The sequence below is a fragment of the Rhinolophus sinicus genome, chromosome 17 (genome assembly GCF_057876585.1).
Source record: "Rhinolophus sinicus isolate RSI-liver-muscle chromosome 17, RSI-T2T, whole genome shotgun sequence".
In the NCBI taxonomy this organism is placed as follows: Eukaryota; Metazoa; Chordata; class Mammalia; order Chiroptera; family Rhinolophidae; genus Rhinolophus; species Rhinolophus sinicus.
The window spans coordinates 43971476-43991686 of record NC_142517.1 but is presented as its reverse complement, the minus strand read 5'-3'; the positions used below and the strand labels follow the sequence as shown (position 1 = coordinate 43991686).

The window sequence follows — 20211 nt, the reverse complement described above, 5'->3', positions numbered from 1 at the left end:
CTTACACGGCCATGTTGGAACATTTATGAGAATGAATCATTTCTAAATTATCAGCTCATATTATCATATAAATGATCACTTTTGCTTTCTCTCCCAATAGTGCTATAATCTCTAATTGAGCAGTTTATACATGTTTAAGCGAGACTACAGTGCCCCAGAAAACTACTTTATATTGCTTTAATACTAAAAATGCAAAATTATTCAAGTAGCTTTCATCAGATGCTTGTCTCTGGATCAAGTCCCAGTCCGTCCACCCTACATCTGTAAGGAAAACAAGTCAGACTGAAAACTGAATATGGTATCGTATGGAGTGTCCTGGACTTGGTATATTCAAGTACCCAGATCAAATTGCTGACGGTGGAATCTGCTCCCAGTTCTCTGACTTTTGCCTGTTTCCAACCCTAAGAACTCCTCCTACAAGAATCTGGGTCTCTAAAAAAGAAAATAAGTGGAAAATAATGATCCTACCTTTGATGCATGGTGGCCATGATATGGACAATTAAAAAGAAGTTCTCTAGTCTAGTGTAAAGGATGATTAATATAATAGTTTGGACTTAAGTGATGCAGATTGGTTCTGTGAAAAAAAAAAGAAAAAAGAAATGACCCGAGGCAGGGAAGCAGACCATAGATTTCATCATTCATCATGTGGGACAAAAGAGCCATTGAAATTAGAGTTTGAACAAGTGTATTATGATGATGCTGTTTTCAACAAGTTCTGCCAAAGCCTTAAAACCACAAGCACTTTTAGAGTTGATAATGGCCTGGAGAGATAATCTACTTTCTGTTCACTGCAATCTAAGTGAGGGAAAGAGGATCCTGTCCAGAGAGTTTTAATTTACCCAAAAACCTTCCTCAGATGACGAATATTCCTCTGTGGACCCCTCTCTTAGTTTATCAAGAAGAGCCCTGCTTCTAAATTTGAAAATGTTGGCAGACAAACACTCCTGGTTAGAAGTAAGAACATTGTAGATAGGTGAACACAAATATAATATATAAACAATGGCTCTGCCTGGAATGGTTTCTGTTTGTTTATTTGAAGAGAATGAAGGGAAGTATTACAATCTTTTGCCAGGGGAAAACAGCAAGTGTAATAACCAACTCACCCTTTTATCAAGAAGAGTATATTTGAGTGGGTCCTTCCTTCTTGATGTTAATATAGTAGAAATCTGACTATTGGGTCCAAAAATCGAGACCTAGGGATGATTTTTTATACAAGCTTTGGATCTTGGAGAGGGTCGAAGGGAGAGAGAACGTATGTGAGGCTGAGCAGGTTCTCTCCTGCAACATCTGAATAACTCGTGCCTGGGGCAGAGTACACTGCATTGTCTCCCACCAAGCCTCACCAATTTACCTCAGCAAGACTCTAATATTCCTGAGGAATTGTATCAATTTCTCATTCTTGTTCAGGGATTTTCATGGTGAACGGTGGGATCCTCTGTAATTACTAAACTGGTGTGTTGGCTGGGGTATAAAAACCATGAGCCACCCCTTCCATTGCCTCCTTGAAGCAGAGGTGCTAACCCAGGACAGAGGTGCTAATCCAGGGCAGAGGTGCTAACCCAGGACAGAGGTGCTAACTCAGAACAGAGGTGCTAACCCAGGACAGAGGTGCTAACTCAGGACAGAGGTGCTGACCCCAGGTTAGAGGTGCTAACCAGCCAGGACAGAGGTACAACCCAGGACAGAGGTGCTAACCAGCCAGGCAGAGGTGCTAACCCAGGACAGAGGTGCTAACTCAGGACAGAAGAGCTAACCAGCCAGGACAGAGATGCTAACTCAGGACAGAAGTGCTAACCAGCCAGGACAGAGGTGCTAACTCAGGACAGAAGTACTAACCAGCCAGGACAGAGGTGCTAAACAGGCAGGACAACCTGCCTTTTGTGTTTTGCACACCTTTTTTGTTAGTTCCCTCCCAGAAGCTGGATGTCAGGAAACATCACAAAAACAACACTGTTTCTGGTTAAATAAGTGATTTCAATCCAGGCTTTTCCTGGCTGCTGAGACCAGATGGTTTAATCTGGAGTATACCAGACCCCAAGTCTCTACTCACCCCCTGCCATTGTATCATTTTCTGGCCATAATAGCAGATAATTACAACACTATAAACAGCCTGTTTGGAGACTCAAAGAAAGGAGACACTAATTCTGCCCAGTTCCTTCCTTCCTCTTTTAGTGTTTCAGAGTTTTCTGAGTGCTTTTCTGTGCATTATCTCATTTATCCCTCAAAATGCTCCATGAAGAGAGTAGCGGAGACATTGTTTCCACTCTTATAAATGAAAAGTTTTGAGCCTCAGCAATGTTAAGTAATTTTCCAGGATTACACAGTCAGTAAATTTTAGCCTCAAGAAGAAAATTTATCTTTTGCTTCCAAATTCTATCCTTTTGAAGTCATCAAGGTGAAAGATCCAATCAAAGGCAAATCATTATTCTTTTAACATTTTGTGACTCAGACATATTTGAAAATAGTAGTTCAAATTTCTGAACTGAGTATTTATGATCACAGAATATCATCTCCAACTCCTGAATTAAAAAATGTTTTTGATAAATTCTCAGCCAAAAAGAGACTGAAACTTATTGAGTTTACTTTTTATATTTGTATAACTTAATTCTGGTTTAGATGGGAAAATAAGATTTAGTAAACGATTAGTATAAGATTAGCCAATGATTAGAGAGAGTGTAATTGCTTACATTACCTTGTAAAATGCAAATATCAAAAGGATTATATTTTGAACAGCCAATTTATACTGTATGTATAATTTTCTATAATTTTTTTTTATTTCTGAGACATGCATTTTGATATGTATTGATAACTCTAAGGTATCCATTTCATCCATCAAGTAAATAATGTGTACTCTGAGAATGTTCACTTGAAGTTCTAATCCCTACATTATACTGAACTCAAAAAACATTATTTCTCTTTCCTCCTATAATCAGTTGGACATATAGAAAATTATTCCCTCTTGAAAGAGGACTAAGATCATTGAGTCCTTATATTGTGCCCCAGATTTTACATACATCATCTCTTTCAGTCATAAATTTTACCATTGAGGATCTGGATTTCAGAAAAGTTAAACAACTTGCTAACGTTCACTCAATTATTTAGTGGTAAAAATAATGTTTGTTGTAGGTCTTTCTCTGAACCATGATGTTTCCAAAGAGAAATTATTGTTTAATTTTTGTAAGTGTACATATAAACAAAACCATATAAGCAAAACAAAGTCCTCCTGTTTTTTGAAGTTCTAAAGGAGACATAGAGAAATGAATATAGTAAAAGACCATTCTGCAGAGAAAAGCTCAATGTAAATTAACTCGTGAAGAGGAATTGGTGATAAATGCAGAAAGAGGTTAATCGAAAAAAGTGATCTATTGAACGATTTCCACCTGTATTTGTAAAACTAGATAATCTATGACCTGGTAATTACACGATGATGCCTATAATGAGAAAGCAATTAAAATATTTTAGTCATGCTACTTATCTGATTTTATATGAGCTTAGGGTGATGTAGAAAAGGTGGTAGGACTTGAGAATGTAATGTCTAAAAGGGAGAAACACTTCTGATAAAAAATTATATTTTTATGAGCTATAGCATTGGAAATTACAATTCACTTAGGGTAAATAAATGGTGCAGTGAATGGATTTTGATTTTAAATAATATTTCTAACAGGGATGACATAAGTACATGCATGTAAAGTTTTCTTCTCAATGAAATTCAGTCTTGGTAGTGTTCTCTCCATTGAACATCATGAGTGTATACTGTAGGCATTTTTAGATTGCTTAGAGTTTCCAAAAGGTGGGATTGGTCAATGCCTACCTGGATTGGGAGTCAATGTCCTTCCCTTCACTCTATACTAGTAATGATCTATCTAAAATTGTTTTTATATCCTTTATTTCAAATTGGCTTTTATCCTATCAATAATCACTATCAATGAATCCGAGATGATTTATCGCTTCTTACTATCACTAGGTTGTCTTGGATTTGTGCTTCTAGTTTGTAAGTTGATTTCTCATAGTTCATAATAGCTAGTACATATATTTTAAACCTGATATGTTCATTTAAAACTTGGTTGGGAGGAGAACTGGTATAGTAACTTAGCAGTGTTGATATATTTTACTTATGGTATTACAATATAATGCATTATGACACCACACTCTTCGCTCTACTCCTCTACAGGATGCCATTTCCTTCCATAATGACTCAGCCCAAATTAGCATCTCTTTCCCCTTATCACTCCCAGTCACACTTATTACATATTTTAACATTTCTATAGCATTTATTACCTAGATAAACAGCATTACATATCTTGCTTATTTATTTTCTTTTATTATTGTCTCTTCCAACTTCATGAAGAAAGGGACTTTAGTGAAAAATCTCATTCACATTGCATCATCAGTACAATAGAACAATGAATGATTGAATGAAGGAGAAACACTAAGCTATCACACTTTGAACCACATGACCCTTTTCCCCTGTTCAAGGTTGATTGGACAATGGTTGGCCACCTGACTCAAGGGCAGCTAATCTGTAAGCTCTACAGGGATAACTGACATGGCCTGATATGGAGAAGACATATGTATAGAGGGCAGCCCTAAAGTAGAGTCTGAGGCCAAGTTGGGTAAGAAGTGGAATATGCAGGAGAAATGTTAACAAAGCAGAGAGAGAAAATATATGCAGGGGAGATAGAAAGCTCACTTGGTTCTGTAGTGAGAGGAAGAGGAACCCTATGAAGAGCCAAACTAGAATGTTCACACTAAAGTGTGAACAGGCACAAGCTCAGCTGTCTAGGTCCTCACAGTAACCTTGATCTCCAAACAAGCTTCCACTTCCAGCTCCTCCTCCATGAAAACCTGTTCTGCCTGGTGTCTCCTTGTTTGTGTTATTGTGTGTGTTTCCTTGGTTTCTGTGTCTTGGTGAACCTCTGTTTTTACATCTACAAGTGCCTACTCCAACTATCCTTGATGTCTAATTTAGAATGCAACATATTCCATTCTGTTCTTGGGAAAAAATCATCTAATGTTGGAACAGGATGTAACAGTGTGCAGAGTACTTTAATGTATATTATGCCATTTGTTCCTAACAGCAATTACTGTCTATGAAGTGTTCCTGATTTTCTCAGGGTGGGGAATTTCTCTATGTACTTGATTATCACTTTGATCTCGTTTAGCATGGATCACAGGCTCTATCTCTGTAAATGCCTTACCTTGGCTACTAGACACTAAGCATCTAGAAGGTAGAGACTATGTCCTGTTCACTTCATCCCTCACGGTGTTTAGCATTCTGTCTCACACAACATTGTTGCTAAATAGAATCTTTGTTCAAATATTGAAATGGTTTTTAAGAGTTAATGTGAAGCAATTCCACATTTAATTGTATTAGACCTTAAATTAAAAAATTTGGAGTTGTCGTTTAAAAATATTTCTTTCCCCAAATATATTTGTTATGTACATTTTTTCAAATATTTCATATTTGTAGTTATGTTACATTATAGTTCACACAATATTCACAACAGTTTCTGGGGAACCTCCCATATTATTGTACAAATTTGTAAATAAATGACCAAAAGAGCACTTAAAACAGGCATCCAATTATAAAATTAGTTCCAGATCCATTTCTTTCAGTTACTACAAGCATTTGTTTAGACACTTATTTTTCAATACCATAACCTCTGATACTATGTCTCCATGAGGTTCTTCAGATTTGGTGATTGCTTTTCTTACGATGTAAGTGGTATTCTGAGGATTGAGTCTGGCGTGAATAAGATCATTAACCACGGGATCCATATTTTCCTCAAAACCCCTAGAATTTCCCTTTGTTTTTTCTTGCTGTTTTATTTTTAAAGATGCAGAACTGTCTTAAGAGGGGTGATGAAAAACATACCGGTAATCAAAATGCACAAGATTACAAGTCTTGCTCAAAGGCAGTAAAGATGGCACTAGAATTTTGCATGAGGTGACTAAACCTCCCTTCTAATTCTCACTAGGTGTAAAGTTTTAAGCAACTATATTATTATATACTGAGTCATGTGTTTGAGAGCCTTGGTAATCTTTCATTAATATTAGTTAAGATAGGGCATCGGAAGGATCAGACAAGATAACATTTGGTCTTGAAAAAAACCGATGAATTTCTGTTTCCTTAGCTACTCTATTAAATGGGTATTCATGCATTCATTGATTCTTCAGAAAATATTTATTGAGCACCTGCTGTGTCTTGCTATGTATTGTACTAGAAACAGGGGCAATAAGATAAAACATGGAAGGAGACACACAAACGATTGTTTATAAAATTCCATGGTAGGTGTCAAAGTCGAACCTAACAGTTAACTCTAATCCAGGTATACACAAAGGAGAGAATCATCATCCCTGCTTTGTGGAGGAGTGGAAAGTACTCCAGTAGTTTTATGGACAGATGCGTGAATTGGGTTTGTAGAACAAGTGGAGTTTTCAGAAAGAAGAAGCAGAAAAGGACCTTTTAGAAAGAAGGCAGATTATGGGCAAAGGTGTGGTGATGTAAAATGATATGCGCTATACTGGGTAACTGCAAACTTGTTCAGTTTAGGTAGAAAAAGAAAATAGAGTGTTAGAGAGGAAAGGAGGATTACATCATGGATGGCTTGGAAGGTCATCCTAAGGAGTTTATTTTTTTCTCCAGAGGGCAATAGGAAGCCATTGGAATAGCAAGGCCAGAGTGCTACAATGTTAAAGATGATTTGGTGTAGGCAAGGCTAGGATAAGGAAATGATTTCTCAAGCTGGTATGTATTGTCAGGGCACTGTAGAGCAAAGATTGCAAGTAAAATAATATTGCACTCATAATTGCTTTTATTCTTCATACATATATTAGGTTGGTGCAAAAGTAATTGCTGTTTAAAAAGTTAAAAATAATTGCAAAAACCGCAACTACTTTTGCACCAACCTACTAGCAATTTTTAAGTTCAGAAATTAAGCATTGTTGGCTTAAACAAGTTTAAGCACATGGTTAAATACCATTCCAGAAAGCACATTATGCCTTCCTGTCCACCCCACTAGCCTTATCTTCTCTTCACTTCAGTAGGGGGTAAATAGAGTTAAGACACACTGCAGAGCACATGAACACATGTGAAAAGTGAGACAAGTGGATTATTATCTACCTCCACGGAGGAGGTGTGTTTGATATGTGCGTCCACAGGTACGTGAGGATCAGTGGTATAGAATAGGCCCTGAGTCGGTGGAACTGGCTTGAGATACAGTTCTAGAATAACTTAGTTATGTGACTTTAAAAAGTTAATTGATTTCTCTGAGCTTCAGTTTGTTCATCCTTAAAATGAGGCAGCTGATTCCTGCCTTAACTATTTTACAAGGTCACAGTGAGAATCTATTGAGATAATATCTTAAGTACAAAAGTGCTTAATTCATGCATGCTTTCAAAACAAGGTATTCCTGGTAAGTACCAATAGCAAGAGATCATAAAGCATTATTGGAGAAACTTTCTTCAAAATGCTTAAGTAAAACTCTCTACCCCAGAAACTATCTTACTATCTCCAGGTTTACACTTCTGATCTGTTTTCCACTCTATAAATTGATGTACAAATGTATGAATTTATTTTTATAAGTGATGGTGTTTGGGTTGAAAATTTTATCATTATGAATGTTATCCAACAATTATTTCTCTAAGCAAATAGGACATTTTCTAGGACTAGTTGCATGAAGTAAATACTAAGGAAGGGTGTTTGAGTCAGTGCACATGGTTATTTTTAATTAAAATATTTTAACGAAAATAGTTTTGTATAGAGGAAAGAATTTCAGGTGCAATCATATCACTTGTTCATTTAAACTGGCTCAATTAGGCAACAAAATTATTTCCATATGTCCAAATTATGTTCAAATATCCATGTAGTTTACCTTACTTACAAATATTCCTACAACAGTCAATCACCAAATATTTACTTAACACATTATTAGAGGTTGCTTGGGAAGATATATTAACAACATTAGAATTGGAACTTTAAAACATTTGCAATGCTGGAAAACTGGAAAGCTTGGCCATTTTTATACTTTGTCTGCAAAGTAATTACTATGGCAGGATCATACAGAACTGGTCAGAGCCCAGGTGAAGGGCACTGGTGAGCTCTAGTCAGTTATCTCTGTTCAGGGCTGCATGAACTGGCTGGTCCTGTTTGAGGGAGCTGAAATGAGTCTCCATAGACCTCACCATGATGAAAAAAAAAAATTGTCCACAGAAAAAGGAACATTACAAATTTTCTTTTTCTCTTTCATCTTAGAATCTGAAGATTTGAAACTCCAGCTGCTACTCTAGTAAGATTGCTTAGATTCTTAGCCAGTAGATGGCTCTCTGTTTTTTTGTTTGTTTGTTTTTGTTTTTATTTTTTGCCAAGATGCTGTCCAATGTACTGAATTGAGGGTTCACAGTAGCCTCTATCATACAAATGATTGAAGTAATGGAACTTGTGTCTTTAAGGCCATTTCCTTCCTAGTTAGGTGACCTTGAATGGAGAGACATATGGAATGTTTTTAGTGCATCTTCCTTGTCTTCATAATTAAGATGTAAGCTCATGGAAGTCTTTCATGCTTACACATTTGCGTAGACTTTTCCTTCTGTCCTTATTTCTCATCCATGCTGCAAAGTGATGACAAAGCTTGTGGTAGATCTAAATTGTCTTATTGTAGGCAATGCTGACACATTTCAGTGTGTAACACACTTTTTCAAGTCTTGCATTATACTATTAAGCACCTATAACTAGAAAACAACTGGGGTTATTTTGTTTCATAACTATAATTTATATCTTATTCCAATCTACATTATTAAATTATTAGATGTCATCTACATTTTAGGTGATGCTAGTTAAAGGGAGGTTATAGAAAACATGATTGAGGAGTAAAGCTATAACCTAGACACATACAGGTGGGACAACTAAAAAGTGGAAAGGACAAAAGTAGAAAGAATGAAATTGTAATGAATTAGAAGTTCCATTCAAAGTGCACATAGAGACTCAGTGTTTTTGAAAGTACTGGTTGATTAGTGGAGGGCAGATGTGGCACGATGGAAACAGTACAAAATATTTAAATAAGAAGGTGGTTAGTTTTCTCTCTTGGGAAAAACACTTGAAGTCTGAATTTCAGTTTCCGAATCTGAAAAGTGATAAAAATATAATATCTACTTTGTAAATTTGTTGAATGGTTACACTATATGAGGTGATATAGCTAAAACTTTTGTGTAAAGTGTACAGTAAGGTAGCATACCTTTTTTGGTCAAAGACCATTTTGTTGGCAGAGTCCATGAATTCCGTTATTTATTTCCTTCTCTTTTAAACAAAAACTGCTGCATTTCATATCTCCTTGACAGTCTTTTTGTGTGTGTGTGTGTGTGTGTGTGTGTGTGTGAGGAGGTTTTTACTGCTGTAGTTGGTGTTTTTCTGCTCCTCTTTCCACTTGCTTTTTAGTCCCAAATCAAGTGTTCCGGCGCTTTTCCTCCACAATAGCTATTGACAATTAAGTGGACAAGAACTAAGAAATAAAGCCTTTGTTGTGTGGAGCTATTAACAAAGGAAAATTTTATTTTAGCAAGATCAAAAGGCACAATCCAGAGAGAGTTTGGCAATAGTTTAATTATAGGCAATTTCTACTGCTGTAGTGTTCATTTTAATGAGACTTGACTTTCTATTCTTATCTTTACTGAAATATATTCACATTTTCTCCACACACTTTTCCTTTCTCATACAATAAAAATTCACTTTTAGGGGCTGTGTGTGTGTGTGTGTGTGAGTGAATGGTGAGTGATTAAAACATGATGTGTAAAGCATGGTCCTCCTTCCCAGCGTTATAATGTGTCTCTCTAATATAATTGTAAATACATGAAAATCAGAGAACCTTAAGAGAGTTCAGAAATAAAATTTTAGAAAAATAAGTGAGAGACTGAACTTTCAAGATAGTGATGATTTGTAAGAGGCTGAAAATATATTGTATTGACCACAAACCAATTCATTCTGTGTATTAAGAGAAACATCATCTATAGGAGAAAGACTCAATGCGACCAGATTAGAAGTTATAACTAACAAAAAGGAAAGCAGATAAGGCTATATGCCAGGAGCAGGGAAACAATATTACAACAGTTACAATAGGAGTTATACTTCCAAGTAATAACACAATTTTAAAATTTTATCTTCAGCATCATTATAGTGTGAATAAGGAAAAAAAGGCAGGCAATAAAAAGATATGAGTTGAAGGAACATAGATGCAGAAGCCATTGCCAGAAGCAGTCCTGAACCACTGAATTTTGAGATAAAAGTTCTGATGTTTTTAACTCTCTCAGAAGGTCAAAGACAATTAAATTTATCCTCCTAAATATTTATATTTATATAATTCTTTACAGTTCATAGAGGTTTTTTTGTGTATAAATTTCCCCTTAATTTAATGAGTGCCTACAATGCTCAATGCCTCACATTGTGAGGAAAACATGTCCCCTATTCTGAGGAAGCTTACATTCTGAGAAGGTCTGGAGCATGTAAACAACCGACTACAATATTTTGGAGGCTCGAGGAAACCAACATAGGATATAAAAATAATTTTAGTAAGGGACTGTAGTTGATATCTATTATTTTGTCTCTCCTATATCCTTTCCTTTTAGAAATTGCCACTTTCTCTTGCTATATGATTCTGGTAAGACTATCAAAGACGTTGTTCCTTCTCTCTGTACAGATGTGATCACATGAACCAAGGTGGCAAATTAGAATGCCCTATCCTTCTAGTCATTATGATTGGTCTTCACAATCAGTCCAGGGCCAATCAAATCCAAGTAAGTTTACTTGGAGTCCTTTTTGAGGTAATTATTTGGATATTTGAAGAGGGAGCCCCTCTATCTTCCTGAAGGAAATATCTGTGTAGATCTGAAGTTGGGGGTGGCTATCGATTCTTAACACATGGAAAGAATCTTCTGGGAGATAGAGTCAATCCTAAAGAAAAAGAACCAATAAATGAAGAAAAGACATTTTTGAACATCTGGATCTAGCTATGCCAAAGCTAGTCATCTGTATTGACATTTTTACCTGATACTTTTCGTATTCACTTGGATGTGTTTGGATTGTGTTTCTGTCACTTACATCCAGATTTCTGAATAGCACAGAGACTCAATTCTTTTGAACAAAGTCCTAATTTTATCTGTCTGTCTATATATTTATCATCTTAAAGATACGCTTTACATTCCAGTTAGGATAAATGTATTTATTAGTCCAATAGGTATCCTTTGAGTGTGTTTCAAGCACGGGGTGGGGGGGGGGGCACTGGTTATTTTGTACTTCTCTCCCTTTCCTTTTACCATTTCTCTTAATAGCTATGAAACACTGTGGCTATTAAATTGATTGAATATCCTCATGATCATAGCATGAACATCATCAGAAGGGTTCATACTCTTTCAAAAAAGAATTCCTTCCTCTCACATTGTGGGTGTTTAAGGTATCGCTGGCACTTATAAGTGTATATTTGGAGTGATTCACATTTTATTTGTGATTTAAAATGGACAAACAAAGGAATATCATGAAAGAAAGCACAGAAATATAGTTCCAAAGCTAGTAATTAATTATACTTACAGAAGTGTAATGACTGGTCCAGTTTCAACAATTATTCAACAGCCTTTTAAGTCTGAGACCTTTATGAACTTGCTTTGACCCAGGGAAAGGGGAGAAAAGACACTATCCTTTCTTCTGCTTTTTGATTACATATCTTCTCATGCATCTATGTCTGATTATATGTTACATTATAAACTAAGTCCTCATATTTGTGGAAGTATCACGTGAGAATTAAGCTTTCTATATGTTAATTTTCTAGATAACTGGAAATTACTCCCTTAAATGACAAAATTGTTTTATAACATTAAGCTATTTGAAAGACATCTTTTAAAATGCATTATATAGTTCCATGTTTTCTTATACAAAGTACTGTAATAATATAGCTACCATTTAGTAAGTGGATTCCATGTGGTGTTCCTTGTGTTAACCATTCACATTCAACATTTCACTTAGTCCTATTCCTGTGACGGAAGAGGTACAATTTTCATTTAAGAGAGGAAACTGAGGATTGGAATGGTTAAGTAACATAGCCAAGATCACAAAACCACAAGGTCGTAGAGCTGGGATTTGAACTCAGACCTGCCTGACTCCACCCTCGCTATTCTTAGCACAGTGTCATCTTTAAGAACATAAAGTGAGTTCTTAACAAAAATTAAATGATACTCTTCATGGCTTCAAATACTCTAAACTATTTGTCCTGGTGCAAATGGTCTCACATTGCTTCTGCTTTTGAATTATGACTGCCTTTTATAATTTTCTCTACATTTTCTCTCGTATTGTCAGAATGCTAACTGTTAACCCATTGCTATTGTTAGTAGGCCTGGCTATAGCAAAACGTGCCCTCCATTTCAGTTGATTGCTTCTTTGCTGCTTGTAATCTAAGTAGGTGTTCTAGAATAAGTGATCTTAGGCCCTTTGTGTAGCCATATGGAATCAATAATGATGATAGTAATGCTAATACAGTGATCATTTATTGAATATTTTTATAAGGCATGAGATGTATCACATATGTGGTCTACTTACTCCTCATTTTAGACATTTCTATTGGTTGCTGAGGACTTTCCCCCCTTATTTTCTAGGTCTCAGGTAAATTTCAAACAGAAGATGTTATATATTATATATATCAGGAGTGCCAAAAAACTGTATGCACATGACTTGTGTTCATCTTTTGTTTTTGGTGTACATTGAGTATTACAATTTTAATACCATTTTTTCCTTTCTTAAAATGTGTATACATATTTTTGGCACCCTCTCTATGTATATATGCACACACACATACACAAATATAGTCATGCACCCTATAATGATGTTTCAGTCAGCAATTGACCACATATATGATGGTAGTCCCATAAAGTTATGCCAAAGAACTGACAAATTCCTATTGCATAGTAATGTCATACCATTGTAATGTCATAGTGCAATGTATTACTCACATGTTTGTGATGATGCTCGTGTAAACAAATCTATTTCGCTGCAAGTAGTTTAAAAGTATAGCACATACAATTACAGTAGTAGGCTATACCATCTATGTTTGTGTAAGTGCACTCCATAATGTTTGTACAATGATGAAATCACCTAACAACACATTTCTCAGAACATATCCCTGTCCTGTCTTGAATGCTGCATGACTATATTTGTGTCTCTCTTGCTCTCTCTCCATGTAGACAGACACATATGTACATGTGTGTCTATACATTTTCACATATATACACACTCAGAAGCTCTGATTACTTTCATTGACCTTTCTGACTTTGGTCAAATATTGGCAAGAGTAAAGATGGGAATGAGAAAAACCCAAATGGTGATATGCCAAGGACACCTTCCATAGAGTCATGATAAGCTGGTTGGGTAATGATTTAATTACCTTCATTAAGTGCTGAAAGATTTGAAAGCATCTTATTAATTCATGTGATTACTCATTATTATGCATCCTCAGTGCCTAGGAGCTACACAAGGTAGAAAGTTTATCTTTAAATGAGCACTTCTCAATTATACTAACACCAATGTGTTTTGCTGTAATTGTTCCTTTGGAGCCATTAGGCAGTTAATCTGTAGAATATGAGTATACGTTTTAAAGCACAAGGCTGCTTAACAACTTTCACAAAGTTTGTATTGTAAATATAGCTTTAGTAAAATTATTTTTGCTGAAATATTCCCATCTGAGCAATATAAATATGGAGTTTTCTGGATTTTTACACACTTATCTGAATGTAAGACAGGGAAATGGATTTTTGGTGTTTTCCTGATTTAAAAAAATGAAAACAAAAAACTACTCAATACTTTTCTTCTCTTTGACATTGGTTCAAAATGGAAAACAGAGACAGTGATTTTTCTGGAAGGATATAGGATGTATTAGCTAGACAGACTGCCTTTTTTATTTTCATGTGGTTTTGGAGAAAAATTTTAAGTGACTTATATGTTATAGTCTATATGAGTTTTCTCTGAGCTAAAATGGCCAATTAGGTCTGTGCACATGTGTATATGTGTGTGTGTGTGTGTGTGTGTGTGTGTGTGTGTGTACACACAAGCATACCTGTGTATTTGTGGGATGTAGCCAGATACTACCTACTTGAGTGCTGAGACCATTGAACTTTGCAGATGTGACTTAGGTTTATATTTAAATCTATGTCTACAAGTAGCTAATAGAAAATTGCTATCTTCAGTGAACTGCTTATTAAGCATTATCCCCCCACTCTGCGTTTTTTAATAAACCAAAAAATGTTTCGACTAAGGCTATATTTTGGGAGGGTTATAGACCACTACAGGGCTTAGCAAATTAACCTTAAGTATTTCCATTGGAAAGATTCCATGTATTATTATTTGGATATTTTAGGGGAAATACACGTAAGGAAAGAAAGACCCTCAGTGACATCTAGCTCACCTTATTTATTCTTTAATAAATATTTTTTCTTATGATATTCCCCTGCCACTAAAAGTCCACCCTACTCTAAAGAAATAATTCATAATCACTTTGTTTAATTTGCCCACTCTCAATATCTATGGAACTTTGTAAATATTCTCAAGTTTCTTATGTTTATGTTCTATTCTTTCCTAGTTGCCTTGTTTCAGGGTTCTGTACCTCATTAAGAGCTATAGTCAACTGTTGTGAAACAGTGTGATATTTCTAAAAACCCATGTCTTCTGCCTGCCATGGGATTTACACTGTGGGGATGTGATTTATTGTTATCAAATCCTGATTTTCAGCACCATACTATCTGAGAAGACCCAGAGGAGATGCTGAAGTTTAAATTTAGAGATATAAATGAATTGATAGACACAGTGATGTAGTCAGTGATAGCTATACACAATCAATGATAGCTATATGTACCATGTCTGCTGGAGTAATTTAATAAAATAGTTGGAAATGCTGTAAAGAATTGTGTCTTGGGAAAACAAACTGATGTGACACAACACTGTTTTCTGTAAATCTTCATGGCTAGAGGTATATATTCATTCTTCGGCAGGAAAATGTGTTTATGATTGTTGCCATGCCCCCTGTCCATGCTTTAATTGATTTTCCTTGGAAAAGTTTTGCTTTTTCTCTCAGGTAATTCTACTTTGCATCATTTTTTAGCCCTAGATAAAGTAAATGCATTTCAGGTGGGGAGAACTTCCAAACTGTAAATTTAGAAGTACATTTTGGAGGAAGCACTCTATTGAACCCTGAGGGCCAGTGGCTACCTGTGTGACTTTGGGTTCATTATGACTTTCAATCTTTCTATTTTTAATGGAACAGCATACAGTATTTGTTCTAAATAATACAGATTAGCAGAAAGTAGAGAGTGATCTCTTCCATCCCAGCTCCTCGCTTTCATTCTCTAGATGTAACTACTATCAATCACGTGGAAGTTATTTCAGGCCTTTTATTAGGTACATACAGATGTATGTATATTTTATGAACATAAACTTAATTTGCTATATATGTTTTGTATCTTAATCTGTATGTTCAAAAATATTTGTAAGACATCCTTCTGAATGAGTTTAACATCATCTACTTCAATCTTTTTATTGTATTCAAAGTATTCTAGACTATAGATGTATCATAAGTTATTTTGCTGAAAAACCTTTATGTTATCTCCAAATTTTCAGTATTACAAATAATGCTAGAATGAAGACAATTGCACATAATACCCTGGCGCACTTGTGAAAGCCTCTCTAAGGAATACATGGCTATGAATGAAACTGCTGAAATAATTTTGCTCTTTAAATTTTTAGATAGGTTCTTCTGAATTATTCTTCATAGAGTATATTTTAAATCAATTTATAATCTATCAAATGTGTATAAGAGTTGGGGAAGTTTATTACATTTAGCTCTAGTTTTCTTCTGTATGAAACAGGGATAAATTACCTATTTCTCAAGGTTAATATGAGGATTACATGAGATAAGGCATGCAAAACATCTAGAATTATACCTGGCCCGAAATGAGTGCTTGATAAATCTTCATTCCCATCTTTTTACTTCTCCAACTATTCCACTTTACACAAAGCAATAATACAGCAATTATTAGAGGATTCAGTTTTTCCACCTGGAGTATATGCAGTGTTCTCAGCACTCTAATATTCACACCTACATCAGTACTGAGTTTCTTGACTGTAAAAGTTAGTTCTAATCACTACTGTCTTTATATAGGCCATGATCCTTGTATGACACGTGGTGACCATCCTATTAACAATTTCAGTGTTTTACAAGTACTTTGCAGACGTCTTTTCAGTCTTCTTGTTGTGGCTCTTTGTTTCCATGTGTTTTGGAGTTTCGAGACATGGATTTCTATTTTGAATGATCCAACATTGACGTGTCCACATCTATTTCTTCTGATAAAAAGTCATAAATGAGGCTGTGCATAATTTGCAGATGCTAAATTCTAATGCGCTTAATCACTATGCCCATCTCTCCACTCCTTTGTTGGTGGACTCAGGGGGCACTCCGGTAGTTTCTTTCTGAAGTCCCCACACTTCCATTGAGATCACTCTTACTTTCTAGGATTGTGTATACCTCCCCAAACTTTATTTTTCTTGAGGACTTAACTCACAACTTTGGTTGATTCCCATCTCAAAGCTGTAATGAGTCTTGTTTGAAAAGTGAGATGTGATGCAAGACCATTCATTAGAGGAGAATGTCTTTTACTTTGTATATTTCATGCACATGCAATGGAATCCAAGTTTACAGGTTACCTTAAAGAACCTTTTGGGCCTGGACACTGGTAGTCTCCAAGAGTGGGTGACCTTGATATCTTTCAGATTACTGGCCTCCTCCCCCAACCACCTTTGTGAGGTTCTTGCTGTCCAGTCAGCCACCACAGAGCCTGTTTAAGCTGTGGACAACTTCTGAATATCAAGTTGATTTTATTTAATAGTCACTTCTGTAATGTTTACTCTGTACAGACACTGTTCTGGGTGCTTTACAAATATTAACTCATTTAAATCCTTAGTGGCTGCCCCCATTTTTCTAGTTCCATAAAACATCTCTCATACTATCTCTGTGTAACAGCTTTCAAATACTTTGAAAAGAATCACCAAGTACCCCAGGCGCTATGTTCTTTTTTTTCAAATTAAAGAATCCCAGTTCACTCAGTTGTTTCACAGACTGCACAATTGAGAGTTATTGCATATACTGACCACTCCCCTCTAAATGTCCTTTGATTTGTTAATGACTCTTTCAGAGATTGCAAGCTGTCTAGCTCTGGCCCACAGATGTGTTTTTCTTGGCACAATGTCTTTTTTGTTTTGTTTTTAAATAAGAAAGAAATAGCAAAAGAAATTTGAATGTTTTTCTACAGGGCATGCATTCTCCAGCTCCAAGTTCCCATCTGTGCCTATTGTCAGTTCTGGCTTCACTCAAGTTGGCCCCTAAAGGTGTCTGAGTTTGAGACCCCTGCTGAAGTATCATGTCCAGAACCAAACCGAACCTAGACGCTGTCTGGCCACAGCCCCGTTGAAAGAGTCCTTCATTCTATGATGCTATCAATACTGCAAATCCAGATTTATCTATTATAATACATTTCCTCACAATGAACTTTTAATCCATATGGTAGCTGTTCCTCCACACAGATTTTGAAGCTGGATATAATAACTTTACATTCAGAATAAAAAATTCACTTGCATCAACATTATTGAGGGATGTATACTTTATTGACAGAACTGGAGGCAAAAGAGAACATTTATAAAGCCCAATTTTTTTCCTCCAGGGATCTTAGCCTTACATTTCTTGGGTCTTCTCTATTCCCTTACCTCCTCTCTCAGTGCCAACACTTAGCCTTACTGGTTCCTTCTTCCTTTCCTGGAATCCTTTCTCTGAGTCTTCTCAATCTCATCCCCTTAATATGCAGAGCAATTTGTTCTGGGCTAGCTGTGCCAAACCTAGTGGTCGCACCTGTCATCTCTTCAGCCCACAGCATTCTCTGCTCATCAGGAGGCAGCAAATGATTGCAATAACTAAAACATATTTGTTCCTATCACAATAAGATCACTTGTGGTAGAGCTAGGCAACATATCCAATCCAGCTCTCTTCTTACAGATGGAGAAACCCAGATCCAGAAAGGCCATGATAGTCAGCTAAGGTAACACAGCTAATTCATAGAGAGGTAGGCATAGAAGCCAGCACCCATCCTTCCCAGGTCTGTGTATGTAAAATTGTGCTGTGGATGATATTACTAGAAACTCTATTTATACATGAACTGTCACTAATTCTACACATGCTAAATTTTGGTGATACTATTTTGGTTTACACTAAAGCAGATGACTGAATTTCCTCTCCTCTTAAATACACACACACACACACACACACACACACACACACACACACACACTCTAGTTGCTATAGTCTAACTTGTGGCTAAAAGGCTGCTGTATTTCTTTCCCTACTGAAGTTTTCCATAAAATGTCTCTTGGATCTCCTGACAGAGCATTTTGCAAAAGGTAAAAAAATTACAAAGCGGGCATTTCCAGCTACGCTAACACTGGGACCTGATGCAGCAATATTAAAGAATGATAGGATTTTAAACTTGGCAGGACCTTATAGGTCGTCTAATCTGATGCTCCCCTAATTTTAACCATGAGCAGATTTAGGCCCAAAGGGATCAGCCTCTCGCTGAGAGTCACAAAGCCATTTAGTTTTGGGACCAAGAATAGAACCCAGCTGTCCTAACTCTAGTGTATTTGCACAACTCTGTGCAGCTTTTATGTAAAAACAAATAAAGAATAAAGTCTATTTCTCAGCATTGTTTTGTGTTTATTGATAGTGAAGGGGATCATGTGTCACGTACAGTAATCTCTTAAGATTTTATAATAATCCCTGAATTAGCCTGTTAAACTGTAGCTGTAGCTCTGTGCTTTATAGATCGATATCTATTATTCATAATGCTATCTTGTTCCTGTTCAAATAACATTATGCTTATGACTAAAATTTTATGGATTCATACTCAGTTTCATGCACAGTGAGAGGATAAAGCATTAGAACAAAGAGTTTTCATTTGTAAATTTAATTCAACAGGTATTTTTCAAGTACCTACTGTGTGCCCAGCACTTCTGGGGATTCAGAGGCAATATGTGGCATGGCTTGTAGCCTCAGAGAACTAATATTCTGTCATGGGCTTCTGAGTGTCCAGAAACATCTGGAAAACATACAAAGTTGTCTCTGAGGAGGTGGAAGAGTGTAGTGGGTAATGGCACAGACTCTGAGGTCAGGCAGTGTTGCAATCCTGGTTCTGTTATTTACTAGCTGTGGTATTGTGGAAAAATAACTTTAGTCAAGTCTCAGTATTCTCATTTGGGGATAAAAATAGCACTTACTTCATAGAGTTATTTCAAAGATCTCATTAAAAGACAGAAATCACTTAGCACATGTCTGACATGTAGTGCTCAGAGGTGTCAGATAATGTTCAAAATCTTTATCATTCTATCTCAGTGAAGTCTACTGTGCTTCTTCAAAGCACATTAGAGAGCAAAATCAATGATCTGAATGCATTTAGGGGAAGACAACTTGGGCTTTGGATCTGAAATACTTAGATTTTATTGATTGACTTACTGGTTGATTGAGCTCTGTTTGTGTGGTTCAATGTAGCTATTTGTCCACAACAGAAATCTCGAGCTTTGAAGAAGAGTTCTAAGGGGAATAGCAGTTGCCTCACTCAGGGGGTTATCTTCAACTTAACTTTGAATTATTTTCTTGTGAGAAATGTTCTCCAAACTGATCTCCATCCCTTTAACTGTCAGTGTTTCCTATTCACCTAAGGTTCTCAGACAAAGGCCTCCTGGCTGGTTGTCAATTACTTGGGTGTCCACCCTGCCTTATCTTGAACATTCTCTTGTTACTAATAAATTAGCCCTCAAAGAAAAACATTTGAACCAAGTGGTACAAAGTATTTTGGAAAGACTTCAAGTATTGTTTGGTGACCTAAAATAATCAAATGAACTAATTACTTGCCAAATCTTTCCTTCCTCCCTTCCTTCCTTCTTTACTTCCTTCTTTCCTTTCTTATTCCTTCATTCTACCCTTTCAAGTTTTTTTTTGGTCCTCATTCTATATATCTATATCTATATCACTGACATAGATATATAGATATACCTTTCTTTTTTTTAAACAGGCGAAGTAAACTGAATATAGGGAAGGAAAATGGCCTTAACAATGTATCTGTACAATCTAAAAGAAAAATAGTTAT

The 20211-nt window shown here is 36.0% G+C and overlaps 1 protein-coding gene across 5 annotated transcripts in view; it reads right to left on the bottom strand.

Annotated features, from left to right (window-relative positions):
• Positions 1–20211, bottom strand: part of KCNMB2 (potassium calcium-activated channel subfamily M regulatory beta subunit 2) — a 225924-nt gene that overhangs the window by 180065 nt on the left and 25648 nt on the right. Inside the window, exon 2 of one of the 5 annotated variants that reach the window (XM_074328155.2) lies at positions 469–574. The exons of the other annotated variants lie outside the window; for them this stretch is intronic. Within the exon in view, the coding sequence (XP_074184256.1) occupies positions 469–488 (20 nt within the window). The 5' untranslated portion in view covers positions 489–574. The remainder of the gene's footprint in view (positions 1–468; positions 575–20211) is intronic. 5 annotated transcript variants of the gene reach the window in all.